The 15,284-nt window shown below is 43.5% G+C and overlaps 1 protein-coding gene across 11 annotated transcripts in view; it reads right to left on the bottom strand.

Moving 5' to 3' along the window:
• Positions 1-15,284, bottom strand: part of CACNA2D4 (calcium voltage-gated channel auxiliary subunit alpha2delta 4) — a 235,844-nt gene that overhangs the window by 201,988 nt on the left and 18,572 nt on the right. For all 11 annotated transcript variants that reach the window (XR_012220073.1, XR_012220074.1, XR_012220072.1 and 8 more), the window contains exon 2: positions 11,400-11,481. Coding sequence is in view for 8 of the 11 variants with exons in the window: in XM_073544132.1 (XP_073400233.1) it covers positions 11,400-11,481 (82 nt within the window). In the remaining 3 variants the exon portion in view is untranslated. The remainder of the gene's footprint in view (positions 1-11,399; positions 11,482-15,284) is intronic.

Here is a 15,284-nt window from a genome sequence, read left to right as displayed (position 1 = left end):
GTAAAGAAGAACCCCAAGATCACTGTGGTTGAGCTCCACAGATGTAGTAAGGAAGATGGGAGAAAGTTCCACAAAGTCACCTATCACTGCAGCCCTCCACCTGTTAGGGTTGCGTATCGCACTAAATATCTATAATAATAAATGCCCTAAGCAGCTTCCGGTTGTACCAACTTCCGTCCAGTTGTAACCGGTGACGTCACCGCACACCTCTTTCCATGTTAACCCTCAACACACACACTCCACTCACCTTTCACCATCTCCACTCACGTCCACTCACTCTTTCACTCCACATACGACCCTTTCTCTCACTCCGTCTCTCATACTCACGCCGTCATCACCGCTGATCCACGATCCCCGACATCATCTTCCGCCGGCGCCATCCTGGATCCAGACGTCCTCCACGCCGGCGACATGTTCTTGTGCCGACGCCATTTTGGATCGGCGAAATCCCGCGATAGTCAAGATGGCGTCGCCGCAAGAACATGTCGCCGGCGAGGACGACGGGATCCAAAATGGCGTCGGCGAAAACTCTCGAGATTTCGTCGATGCCATTTTGAATCCCGACGTCGTCCACGCCGGCGACATGTTCTTCCGGCGACGCCATCTTGACTATCGCGGGATTTCACGATACTCAAGATGGCGTCGCCGCAAGAACATGTCGCCGGCGTGGACGACGTCTGGATCCAGGATGGCGCCGGCAGAAGAAGATGTCGGGGATCGTGGAGCAGCGGCGATGACGGCGTGAGTATGAGAGACGGAGTGAGAGAAGGGGTCGTATGTGGAGTGAAAGAGTGAGTGGAGATGGTGAAAGGTGAGAGGAGTGTGTGTTGAGGAGTGTGTGTGTTGAGGGTTAACATGGCAAGAGGTGTGATGCTGTCGCATCCTCCCGATGCGATAGCATCGGGCCATAATCTAGTAAAATATAAGGAAGTGTGATCGCAGCCCGGGGTCCACCGTGCAGAGATGGAAACCTGCTGCTCAGTAATGGCGGAGCACAACTAAACACCGGCACGTTAACCGCTGACCCGGTGTGTACAGGGGCGAACTCTGTTACCTCACAGAGCCTCTGGAATAAGTGCCAGGGTCTGTTTATCCTCACAGGACTCGGCAGGGGAGAGCTAGTGCAAATAGACACTGGACTCTGCCCCAAGGACACAGGGTTAGAGTCCCTCTAGCCACACTAGCGCTCAGCACCGCAACAGCGATGCCTGGACAGACTCTTAGAGAATGCTGTGCCCTGTTAACAATCGCAGGGTGCAGCTGACAGTCGAACCGCACAAGTGCGTACAGTGCAGCTCTGGCGGACGCCACTAACCAGCCTAGCCTTAGAACTGGAAAGCGCATAAGATGCGCACGGCGCTGCCCTAACGGATGCTGCTGTACATGCGGTAGCGAGGTGCCCAGAGTAGGCCGGCACCGTATGGCGCTGAGTGAGGTGCTGTGAGATGTAGCACAGTGGCGCAAGACGAAGCCACTAATAGGCGCTGACCCCAAACCCTACAAACATGCGTAGCCAAGGGAGGGGTATTAGAATGCGTCAGTCACCAGATCCATGCATCCATCATCACTCACACAAATAGCATAAAGAGTCTATACTAGCGCATGGCCGAGCGGCCATGCGAACCTTTTATAGCAGTGTCCTTCCGGGACCTTCTTGGTGGTCCAATCCGAGCTGCTTGAGGACCTGAGCATGTGACCTCCGAACTCCAATAAGAGGTTGTCCCGCGGGCATGCTCAGTAGCCCGAAAGAAAGACTTAGTCCCAGGAGCTGTTTGCTGCTGACCAGTGCAGGCTGCTATAGCTGACCCTGGGATGGCAGCAGCAACTGAACTGACAGCACTAGCCTGATCAAGACGCCGGGAACGACATCTTTGCTAAGCAACCTCTTCTAGAAAGCAAGGCTCAGGATTCCTGCTGTGCAGCGACAGGAACCCGACGCCTAACACCACCAGTCGGGCCTTTATGGCAGAGTGGCCCGATGGAAGCCTCTCCTCAGTGCCAGACATATGAAAGCCCGCATAGAGTTTGCTAAAAAAAAAAAAAAAAAAAAAACACATGAAGGACTCCCAGACCACGAGAAATAAGATTCTCTGGTCTGATGAGACGAAGATAGAACTTTTTGGTGATAATTCTAAGCAGTATGTGTGGAGAAAACCAGGCACTGCTTATCACCTGCCCAATACAATCCCAACAGTGAAACATGATGGTGGCAGCATCATGCTATGGGGGTGTTTTTCAGCTGCAGGGACAGGACGACTGGTTTCCAGTGAAGGAAACATGAATGCGGCCAAGTACAGAGATATTCTGGATGAAAACCTCTTCCAGAGTGCTCTGGACCTCAGACTTGGCCGAAGCTTCTCCTTCCAGCAAGACAATGACCCAAAGCACACAGCTAAAATAACAAAGGAGTGGCTTCAGAACAACTCTGTGACCATTCCTGACTGACCCAGCCAGAGCCCTGACCTAAACCCAATGGAGCATCTCTGGAGAGACCTGAAAATGGCTGTCCACCAACGTCCACCATCCAACCTGATGGAACTGGAGAGGATCTGCAAGGAAGAATGGCAGAGGATCCCCAAATCCAGGGGTGAAAAACTTGCTGCATCATTCCCAAGAAGACTCATGGCTGCACTAGCTCAAAAGGTGCGTCTACTCAATACCGAGCAAAGGGGCTGAATACTTATAACCATGGGATATTTCAGTTTTTCTTTTTTAATACATTTGCAAAAATTTCTACATTTCTGTTTTTTTTCAGTGAAGATGGGGAGCAGAGTGTACAGTAATGAGAAGAAAAAAAATGAACTTTATAGAATTTACCAAATGGCTGCAATGAAACAAAGAGTGAGAAATGTAAAGGGGTCTGAATACTTTCCGTACCCACTGTATATTCTTGTACATAGGGGCAGTGTTATAGTAGTTACAGTTGTGGCCAAAAGTATTGACACCCCTGCAATGTTGTCAGATAATACTCAGTTTCTTCCTGAAAATGATTGCAAACACAAATTCTTTGGTATTATTATCTTCATTTAATTTGTCTTAAATGAAAAAACACAAAAAGAATTGTCCTAAAGCCAAATTGGATATAATTCCACACCAAACATAACAAAGAGGGTGGACAAAAGTATTGGCACTGTTGGAAAAATCATGTGATGCTTCTCTAATTTGTGTAATTAACAGCACCTGTAACTTACCTGTGGCACCTAACAGGTGTTGGCAATAACTAAATCACACTTGCAGCCAGGTGACATGGATTAAAGTTGACTCAACCTCTGTCCTGTGTCCTTGTGTGTACCACATTGAGCATGGAGAAAAGAAAGAAGACCAAAGAACTGTCTGAGGACTTGAGAAACCAAATTGTGAGGAAGCATGAGCAATCTCAAGGCTAAAAGTCCATCTCCAAAGACCTGAATGTTCCTGTGTCTACCGTGCGCAGTGTCATCAAGAAGTGTAAAGCCCATGGCACTGTGGCTAACCTCCCTAGATGTGGATGGGAAAGAATTAATCGACAAGAGATTTCAACGCAAGATTGTGCGGATGTTGGATAAAGAACCTCGACTAACATCCAAACAAGTTCAAGCTGCCCTGCAGTCCGAGGGTACAACAGTGTCAACCCGTCCTATCCGTCGGCGTCTGAATGAAAAGGGACTGTATGGTAGGAGACCCAGGAAGACCCCACTTCTTACCCCGAGACATAAAAAAGCCAGGCTGGAGTTTGCCAAAACTTACCTGAAAAAGCCTAAAACATTTTGGAAGAATGTTCTCTGGTCAGATGAGACAAAAGTAGAGCTTTTTGGGCAAAGGCATCAACATAGAGTTTACAGGAGAAAAAAAGAGGCATTCAAAGAAAAAAACACGGTCCCTACAGTCAAGCATGGTGGAGGTTCTCTGATGCTTTGGGGTTGCTTTGCTGCCTCTGTCACTGGACTGCTTGACCGTGTGCATGGCCTTATGAAGTCTGAAGACTACCAACAAATTTTGCAGCATAATGTAGGGCCCAGTGTGAGAAAGCTGGGTCTCCCTCAGAGGTCATGGGTCTTCCAGCAGGACAATGACCCAAAACACACTTCAAAAAGCACTAGAAAATGGTTTGAGAGAAAGAACTGGAGACTTCTAAGGTGGCCAGCAATGAGTCCAGACCTGAATCCCATAGAACACCTGTGGAGAGATCTAAAAATGGCAGTTTGGAGAAGGCACCCTTCTAATATCAGGGACCCGGAGCAGTTTGCCAAAGAAGAATGGTCTAAAATTCCAGCAGAGCATTGTAAGAAACTCGTTGATGGTTACCGGAAGCGGTTGGTCGCAGTTATTTTGGCTAAAGGTTGTGCAACCAAGTATTAGGCTGAGGGTGCCAATACTTTTGTCTGGCCCATTTTTGGAGTTTTGTGTGAAATGAATGTTTTGTGTGAATTTGCTTTTTGCTTCATTCTCTTTTGTGTTTTTTCATTTAAGACAAATTAAATGAAGATAATAATACCAAAGAATTTGTGTTTGCAATCATTTTCAGGAAGAAACTGAGTATTATCTGACAAAATTGCAGGGGTGTCAATACTTTTGGCCATAACTGTATATTCTTGCACATAGGAGCAGTATTATAGTAGTTATATTCTTCTACATAGGGGGCAGTATTATAGTAGTTACATTCTTGCACATAGAAGCAGTATTATAGAGTTATATTCTTGTACATAGGGGCAGTATAATGGTAGTTATATTCTTGCACATAGGGGCAGTATTATAGTAGTTATATTCTTGTACATAGGGGCATTATTATAGTAGTTGTATTCTTGTACATAGGGGCAGTATTATAGTAGTTATATTCTTGTACATAGGGGCAGTATAATGGTAGTTATATTCTTGCACATAGGGGCAGTATTATAGTAGTTACATTCTTGTACATAGGAGCAGTATTATAGTAGTTATATTCTTGTACATAGGGGCAGTATTATAGTAGTTACATTCTTGCACATAGAAGCAGTATTATAGAGTTATATTCTTGTACATAGGGGCAGTATAATGGTAGTTATATTCTTGCACATAGGGGCAGTATTATAGTAGTTATATTCTTGTACATAGGGGGCAGTATTATAGTAGTTATATTCTTGTATATGGGAGCAGTATTATAGTAGTTATATTCTTGTACATAGGGGCAGTATTATAGTAGTTATATTCTTGTACATAGGGGCAGTATTATAGTAGTTATATTCTTGTACATAGGGGCAGTATAATGGTAGTTATATTCTTGCACATAGGGGCAGTATTATAGTAGTTATATTCTTGTACATAGGAGCAGTATTATAGTAGTTATATTCTTGCACATAGGGGCAGTATTATAGTAGTTATATTCTTGTACATAGGGGCAGTATTATAGTAGTTATATTCTTGTACATAGGGGCAGTATAATGGTAGTTATATTCTTGTACATAGGGGCAGTATTATAGTAGTTATATTCTTGTACATAGGGGGCAGTATTATAGTAGTTATATTCTTGCACATAGAAGCAGTATTATAGAGTTATATTCTTGTACATAGGAGCAGTATTATAGTAGCTATATTCTTGTACATAGGGGCAGTATTATAGTAGTTATATTCTTGTACATAGGGGCAGTATTATAGTAGTTATATTCTTGTACATAGGGGCAGTATTATAGTAGTTATATTCTTGCACATAGGGGCAGTATTATAGTAGTTATATTCTTGTTTATAGGAGCAGTATTATAGTAGTTATATTCTTGCACATAGGGGCAGTATTATAGTAGTTATATTCTTGTACATAGGGGCAGTATTATAGTAGTTATATTCTTGTTTATAGGAGCAGTATTATAGTAGTTATATTCTTGTTTATAGGAGCAGTATTATAGTAGTTATATTCTTGTACATAGGGGCAGTATTATAGTAGTTATATTCTTGTTTATAGGAGCAGTATTATAGTAGTTATATTCTTGTACATAGGGGCAGTATTATAGTAGTTATATTCTTGTACATAGGGGCAGTATTATAGTAGTTATATTCTTGCACATAGGGGCAGTATTATAGTAGTTACATTCTTGCACATAGGGACAGTATTATAGTAGTTATATTCTTGTACATAGGGGCAGTATTATAGTAGTTATATTCTTGTACATAGGGGCAGTATAATGGTAGTTATATTCTTGCACATAGGGGCAGTATTATAGTAGTTATATTCTTCCACATAGGGGCAGTATTATAGTAGTTATATTCTTGCACATAGAAGCAGTATTATAGTAGTTAAATTCTTGCACATAGGGGCAGTATTATAGTAGCTATATTCTTGCACATAGAAGCAGTATTATAGTAGTTATATTCTTGTACATAGGGGCAGTATTATAGTAGTTATATTCTTGTATGTAGGAGCAGTATTATAGTAGTTATATTCTTGTACATAGGAGCAGTATTATAGTAGTTATATTCTTGCACATAGGGGCAGTATTATAGTAGTTACATTCTTGCACATAGGGACAGTATTATAGTAGTTATATTCTTGTACATAGGGGCAGTATTATAGTAGTTATATTCTTGCACATAGGGGCAGTATTATAGTAGTTATATTCTTGTATATAGGAGCAGTATTATAGTAGTTATATTCTTGCACATAGGGGCAGTATTATAGTAGTTATATTCTTGCACATAGGGGCAGTATTATAGTAGTTATATTCTTGCACATAGGGGCAGCATTATAGTAGCTATATTCTTGCACATAGAAGCAGTATTATAGTAGTTATATTCTTGTACATAGGGGCAGTATTATAGTAGTTATATTCTTGTATGTAGGAGCAGTATTATAGTAGTTATATTCTTGTACATAGGAGCAGTATTATAGTAGTTATATTCTTGCACATAGGGGCAGTATTATAGTAGTTATAGTCTTGCACATAGGGGCAGTATTATAGTAGTTATATTCTTGCACATAGAAGCAGTATTATAGTAGTTATATTCTTGTACATAGGGGCAGTATTATAGTAGTTATATTCTTGCACATAGGGGCAGTATTATAGTAGTTATATTCTTGCACATAGGGGCAGTATTATAGTAGTTATATTCTTGTATATAGGAGCAGTATTATAGTAGTTATATTCTTGCACATAGGGGCAGTATTATAGTAGTTATATTCTTGTATATAGGAGCAGTATTATAGTAGCTATATTCTTGCACATAGGGGCAGTATTATAGTAGTTATATTCTTGTACATAGGAGCAGTATTGTAGTAGCTATATTCTTGTACATAGGGGCAGTATTATAGTAGTTATATTCTTGTACATAGGGGCAGTATTATAGTAGTTATATTCTTGCACATAGGGGCAGTATTATAGTAGTTATATTCTTGCACATAGGGGCAGTATTATAGTAGTTATATTCTTGTATATAGGAGCAGTATTATAGTATATTCTTGCACATAGGGGCAGTATTATAGTAGTTATATTATTGTATATAGGAGCAGTATTATAGTAGTTATATTCTTGCACATAGGGGCAGTATTATAGTAGTTATATTCTTGTATGTAGGAGCAGTATTATAGTAGTTATATTCTTGTACATAGGAGCAGTATTATAGTTGTTATATTCTTGCACATAGGGGCAGTATTATAGTAGTTATATTCTTGTACATAGGGGCAGTATTATAGTAGTTATATTCTTGCACATGGGGCAGTATTATAGTAGTTATATTCTTGTTTATAGGAGCAGTATTATAGTAGTTATATTCTTGCACATAGGGGCAGTATTATAGTAGTTACATTCTTGCACATAGAAGCAGTATTATAGTAGTTATATTCTTGTACATAGGGGCAGTATTATAGTAGTTATATTCTTGTACATAGGGGCAGTATAATGGTAGTTATATTCTTGCACATAGGGGCAGTATTATAGTAGTTATATTCTTGCACATAGGGGCAGTATTATAGTAGTTATATTCTTGCACATAGAAGCAGTATTATAGTAGTTATATTCTTGTACATAGGGGCAGTATTAGAGTAGTTATATTCCTGTACATAGGGGCAGTATTATATTAGTTATATTCTTGCACATAGGGGCAGTATTATAGTAGTTATATTCTTGCACATAGGGGCAGTATTATAGTAGTTATATTCTTGTATATAGGAGCAGTATTATAGTAGTTATATTCTTGCACATAGGGGCAGTATTATAGTAGTTATATTCTTGTATATAGGAGCAGTATTATAGTAGTTATATTCTTGCACATAGGGGCAGTATTATAGTAGTTATATTCTTGTATATAGGAGCAGTATTATAGTAGCTATATTCTTGCACATAGGGGCAGTATTATAGTAGTTATATTCTTGTACATAGGAGCAGTATTGTAGTAGCTATATTCTTGTACATAGGGGCAGTATTATAGTAGTTATATTCTTGTACATAGGGGCAGTATTATAGTAGTTATATTCTTGCACATAGGGGCAGTATTATAGTAGTTATATTCTTGCACATAGGGGCAGTATTATAGTAGTTATATTCTTGTATATAGGAGCAGTATTATAGTATATTCTTGCACATAGGGGCAGTATTATAGTAGTTATATTCTTGTATATAGGAGCAGTATTATAGTAGTTATATTCTTGCACATAGGGGCAGTATTATAGTAGTTATATTCTTGTATATAGGAGCAGTATTATAGTAGTTATATTCTTGTACATAGGAGCAGTATTATAGTAGTTATATTCTTGCACATAGGGGCAGTATTATAGTAGTTATATTCTTGTACATAGGAGCAGTATTATAATAGTTATATTCTTGCACATAGGAGCAGTATTATAGTAGTTATATTCTTGTACATAGGAGCTGTATTATAGTAGTTATATTCTTGTACATAGGGACAGTATTATAGTAGTTATATTCTTGTACATAGGGGGCAGTATTATAGTAGTTATATTCTTGTACATTGGGGCAGTATTATAGTAGTTATATTCTTGTACATAGGGACAGTATTATAGTAGTTATATTCTTGTACATAGGGGGCAGTATTATAGTAGTTATATTCCTGTACATAGGGGCAGTATTATAGTAGTTATATTCTACAGCAGCGCGTCGTCCATCATTAGTGAGGGCAGATTTCTTGCAGCACAGGCTTATTGGACAGCACTTGGCAGGAGACCCACGTGGAGATCACGTTCTGTCAGATTATGTGATCCTGTAGTGACCTGTTAATCCCCCAGTACATAGCGCTGTATAGTAAGTGAGATGATAAACCCTTTCATTCCTTGACATACGGGATTTTCCCTATATATAGACATATTAATCACTGTTCTCATCTGTCAGGTTCTTACAAATTCTATTCAAATGCTTTTCCTTTATTACCTATTTATGAAAAATCTTGGTGTGAACTAATAGAGCGGCCAAGGATCTAGGAAAGCCAGGTAACAAAACTCTCATGGGAGCCCAATGACGGCAATAAAATGTGTCACCCAACTTTCCTAGGAACAGAACGACTGGACAGCGATGTCAGAAAAGAGCAAACACTAATCCTTCAGATCCACGCGCTCAGCGTCGCAGCTGCAAATCTGTGAGCAAAAATGTGAGCGCCGGCCGTGCGTCTCCCTGCCCATGTAATCATCTTCGTGTGATACATTTGCAGTGCACAATCTCCAGCCCGGGCACACTGCGGTGCGGGCACACTGTGCTGCGGGCACACTGCGGTGCGGGCACACTGTGGTGCGGGCACACTGTGCTGCGGGCACACTGCGGTGCGGGCACACTACGCTGCGGGCACACTGCGGTGCGGGCACACTGCGGTGCGGGCACACTGCGCTGCGGGCACACGCTGACAGCAGTGTGGCTCATGGCACGTGTGTACCACACTAATCCCGTCCCTGGTTATTCTTAATCCGGCCGGCCTATCTGTCCTCATAGAGGCCATGTGACCTACTTAATCCCGTGACACATCATCAGCGCAGCCTGGCGAATGTGGGGCACCTGTCTGCGTCTAGCCCGCCTGGGCCGATATCTTTTTTGCTGCACAGAATACCATAAAGACTGCACTGTACAGCAAAAAAAGTAAATATGGAACATACATACTATGTCCACAATGTCTTGTGCTGAAGCAATAGGATCACTGGAGCTGAGAGTCTGAGGCCGCCCCTTGATAACAAGCCCTTGGCATTATCTTCCTCCACCATCTGTACAGGGGCACAATGCAGTAAGGGGTTAACGTCCATCAGGAATCACCAAACCCAGACTCCTCCATCAGACACAGATAGAGTGTGATCCATCACTGCACAGAACACGTCTCCTCCAGAGTCCAGTGGTGGCAGCTTAACTCCACTCTATCCGATGCTCGGCATTGTGCTTGGTGATGTATGGCTGCATGCAGCTGCTCGGCCATGAAGCACTTGGCAGGGGCGCAGTGTTTGTGCTGATGTTAATACCAGAGGAGGTTTGTATTCTGTAGTTATGGGGTCAGCAGAGCAGTGGTGACTTTTTTACCCTCAGTTCATCAGAACTCGGCCCCCCCGCTTTATAATGTTGTGGGGTCTCCACTTGGTGGCTGACTTTCCTTCCATTGCTCAATAATTTCACTCACATGTGATGGGGAAGATTCATGAGGAAGAAATGTCATGAATGTTTTGTTTCACAGGCGGCTCCTATTACAGAATCACGCTGGTAGCAAAGGCAGCCGACATGGCGAAAGGGCAGATGTCATACACCGGGGTGCAATGGTACAAATGTTATACAAGGGGAGTGATGGGCCCCGGTGTTATACACCAGAGCAATGGGGCCGGATGTTATACACCGAGGGGTGATGTGAGCTGATGTTATACACGGGGGGGAGGCGGGGGGACCGGATGTTATACACCGGGGGGGACCGGAGTTTATACACCGGGGGGACCGGATGTTATACACCGGGGGGACCGGAGGTTATACACCGGGGGGGGCCGGATGTTATACACCGGGGGGACCGGAGGTTATACACCGGGGGGGGGGGGGGGCGGGGGGACCGGATGTTATACACCGGGGGGACCGGAGGTTATACACCGGGGGGAGGGGACCGGGGGGACCGGATGTTATACACCGGGGGGACCGGAGGTTATACACCGGGGGGGCAGGGGGACCGGATGTTATACACCGGGGGGGAGGCGGATGTTATACAATGGAGAAATGGGGTTGGATGTTATACACTGAGGGCAAGGTGGGGGGCTATACACTGGGGGGTGAGGGTCTGAATCTTACACACCAGCAGGCGATGGAGCCATAAGTTATACACTGGGGGGGTGATGGGGCCGGATATTATTCACATGTTATTCATGTTATTAAGAAATTTGATCCCCCCCGTATACGCTGCACAGAATCGGAAACTCGCACATTATCTACTGCACAGATCACCTTCATATACATTACAAGAATAAGAGATGGCAGCCATACGCCTTCACCAACCTTCTGTAAGAGTAGGGAGCCCGAGTATTTAGTGACCAATGCGTACATCTCACTGCCAAACATGTCTGCCCAAAGCTTCACCCTAAGAAGAAAGAAGACGTTGTTAATGATGCGTCAACATCTCAACAGGAACCTCAAATGGAAACTGGTGGGGAAAAAAATTTTCCAAACTTACATTATAAATAAAGTTTATTGAAGAGAGTGAAAGATGTGTTGACATACTAGGCCTCAGTTACTAGGTGGCCATGTTGCGCATAGCAACCAATCAGCATTCAGCTTTCGTTTTTCTAAAGTTGTTTACAAAATCAAAGCAGAGCTCTGATTGGTTTCTCTGGGCAACAAGATCACATTTGAATGGTAACATGAACACAGTGAATGTGTGGCTTCAACAAACTTTATTTACACAGTGCAAAACAAAAGATATACCGTAATTAGCCAAGATCCTGAAAACAGCAACCCAATACCGACCACACCGCCATAATCACTGTCTCCATGACGTATAGTGCTGAGATTCTCTATCACAGGATTAGATACACAGCTCAGCAGACAGTATCACACAGGAGAGGATTAGATACACGGCTCAGCAGTCAGTATCACACAGGAGGGGATTAGATACACGGCTCAGCAGTCAGTATCACACAGGAGAGGATTAGATACACGGCTCAGCAGTCAGTATCACACAGGAGAGGATTAGATACATGGCTCAGCAGTCAGTATCACACAGGAGGGGATTAGATACACGGCTCAGCAGTCAGTATCACACAGGAGAGGATTAGATACACGGCTCAGCAGTCAGTATCACACAGGAGGGGATTAGATACACGGCTCAGCAGTCAGTATCACACAGGAGGGGATTAGACACACGGCTCAGCAGTCAGTATCACACAGGACGGGATTAGATACACGGCTCAGCAGTCAGTATCACACAGGAGGGGATTAGACACACGGCTCAGCAGACAGTATCACACAGGAGAGGATTAGATACACGGCTCAGCAGTCAGTGTCACACAGCATAGGATTAGATACACGGCTCAGCAGACAGTATCACACAGGATAGGATTAGATACACGGCTCAGCAGTCACTATCACACAGGATAGGATTAGATACACGGCTCAGCAGTCAGTATCACACAGGAGAGGATTAGATACACGGCTCAGCAGTCAGTATCACACAGGAGGGGATTAGATACACGGCTCACCAGTCAGTATCACACAGGATAGGATTAGATACACGGTTCAGCAGTCAGTATCACACAGGATAGGATTAGATACACGGCTCAGCAGTCAGTATCACACAGGATAGGATTAGATACACGGCTCAGCAGTCAGTATCACACAGGAGAGGATTAGATACACGGCTCAGCAGTCAGTATCACACAGGAGAGGATGAGATACACGGCTCAGAAGACCTTATCACACAGGAGAGGATTAGATACACGGCTCAGCAGTCAGTATCACACAGGAGAGGATTAGATACACGGCTCAGCAGTCAGTATCACACAGGAGAGGATTAGATACACGGCTCACCAGTCAGTATCACACAGGATAGGATTAGATACACGGTTCAGCAGTCAGTATCACACAGGATAGGATTAGATACACGGCTCAGCAGTCAGTATCACACAGGATAGGATTAGATACACGGCTCAGCAGTCAGTATCACACAGGAGAGGATTAGATACACGGCTCAGCAGTCAGTATCACACAGGAGAGGATGAGATACACGGCTCAGAAGACCTTATCACACAGGAGAGGATTAGATACACGGCTCAGCAGTCAGTATCACACAGGAGAGGATTAGATACACGGCTCAGCAGTCAGTATCACACAGGAGAGGATTAGATACACGGCTCACCAGTCAGTATCACACAGGATAGGATTAGATACACGGTTCAGCAGTCAGTATCACACAGGATAGGATTAGATACACGGCTCAGCAGTCAGTATCACACAGGATAGGATTAGATACACAGCTCAGCAGGGAGTATCACACAGGATAGGATTAGATACACAGCTCAGCAGTCAGTATTACACAAGAGAGGATTAGATACACAGCTCAGCAGACAGTATCACACAGGATAGGATTAGATACACGGCTCAGCAGTCAGTGTCACACAGGATAGGATTAGATACACGGCTCAGCAGACAGTATCACACAGGATAGGATTAGATACACGGCTCAGCAGTCAGTATCACACAGGATAGGATTAGACACACGGCTCAGCAGACAGTATCACACAGGATAGGATTAGATACACGGCTCAGCAGTCACTATCACACAGGATAGGATTAGACACACGGCTCACCAGACAGTATCACACAGGATAGGATTAGATACACGGCTCAGCAGTCAGTGTCACACAGCATAGGATTAGATACACGGCTCAGCAGACAGTATCACACAGGATAGGATTAGATACACGGCTCAGCAGTCACTATCACACAGGATAGGATTAGATACACGGCTCAGCAGTCAGTATCACACAGGATAGGATTAGACACACGGCTCAGCAGTCAGTATCACACAGGAGAGGATTAGATACACGGCTCACCAGTCAGTATCACACAGGATAGGATTAGATACACGGTTCAGCAGTCAGTATCACACAGGATAGGATTAGATACACGGCTCAGCAGTCAGTATCACACAGGATAGGATTAGATACACGGCTCAGCAGTCAGTATCACACAGGAGAGGATTAGATACACGGCTCAGCAGACAGTATCACACAGGATAGGATTAGATACACGGCTCTGCAGTCACTATCACACAGGATAGGATTAGATACACGGCTCAGCAGTCAGTATCACACAGGATAGGATTAGACACACGGCTCAGCAGTCAGTATCACACAGGAGAGGATTAGATACACGGCTCACCAGTCAGTATCACACAGGATAGGATTAGATACACGGTTCAGCAGTCAGTATCACACAGGATAGGATTAGATACACGGCTCAGCAGTCAGTATCACACAGGATAGGATTAGATACACGGCTCAGCAGTCAGTATCACACAGGAGAGGATTAGATACACGGCTCAGCAGTCAGTATCACACAGGATAGGATTAGATACACAGCTCAGCAGGGAGTATCACACAGGATAGGATTAGATACACAGCTCAGCAGTCAGTATTACACAAGAGAGGATTAGATACACAGCTCAGCAGACAGTATCACACAGGATAGGATTAGATACACGGCTCAGCAGTCAGTGTCACACAGGATAGGATTAGATACACGGCTCAGCAGACAGTATCACACAGGATAGGATTAGATACATGGCTCAGCAGACAGTATCACACAGGATAGGATTAGATACACGGCTCAGCAGACAGTATCACACAGGAGAGGATTAGATACACGGCTCAGCAGTCAGTATCACACAGGAGAGGATTAGATACACGGCTCAGCAGTCAGTATCACACAGGATAGGATTAGATACACGGCTCAGCAGTCAGTGTCACACAGCATAGGATTAGATACACGGCTCAGCAGACAGTATCACACAGGATAGGATTAGATACACGGCTCAGCAGTCAGTATCACACAGGAGAGGATTAGATACACGGCTCAGCAGTCAGTATCACACAGGATAGGATTAGATACACGGCTCAGCAGTCAGTATCACACAGGATAGGATTAGATACACGGCTCAGCAGTGAGTGTCACACAGGAGAGGATTAGATACACGGCTCAGCAGACAGTATCACACAGGATAGGATTAGATACACGGCTCAGCAGTCAGTGTCACACAGGATAGGATTAGATACACGGCTCAGCAGTCAGTATCACACAGGATAGGATTAGATACACGGCTCAGCAGTCAGTATCACAAAGGAGAGGATTAGATACACGGCTCAGCAGACAGTATTACACAGGAGA

The sequence above is a fragment of the Dendrobates tinctorius genome, unplaced genomic scaffold, assembly GCF_039654945.1.
Source record: "Dendrobates tinctorius isolate UK_male_01 unplaced genomic scaffold, ASM3965494v1 ptg000136l, whole genome shotgun sequence".
NCBI lineage: Eukaryota > Metazoa > Chordata > Amphibia > Anura > Dendrobatidae > Dendrobates > Dendrobates tinctorius.
Note: the sequence above shows the minus strand (reverse complement) of the source record. Positions and strands in the feature narration are given on the sequence as shown.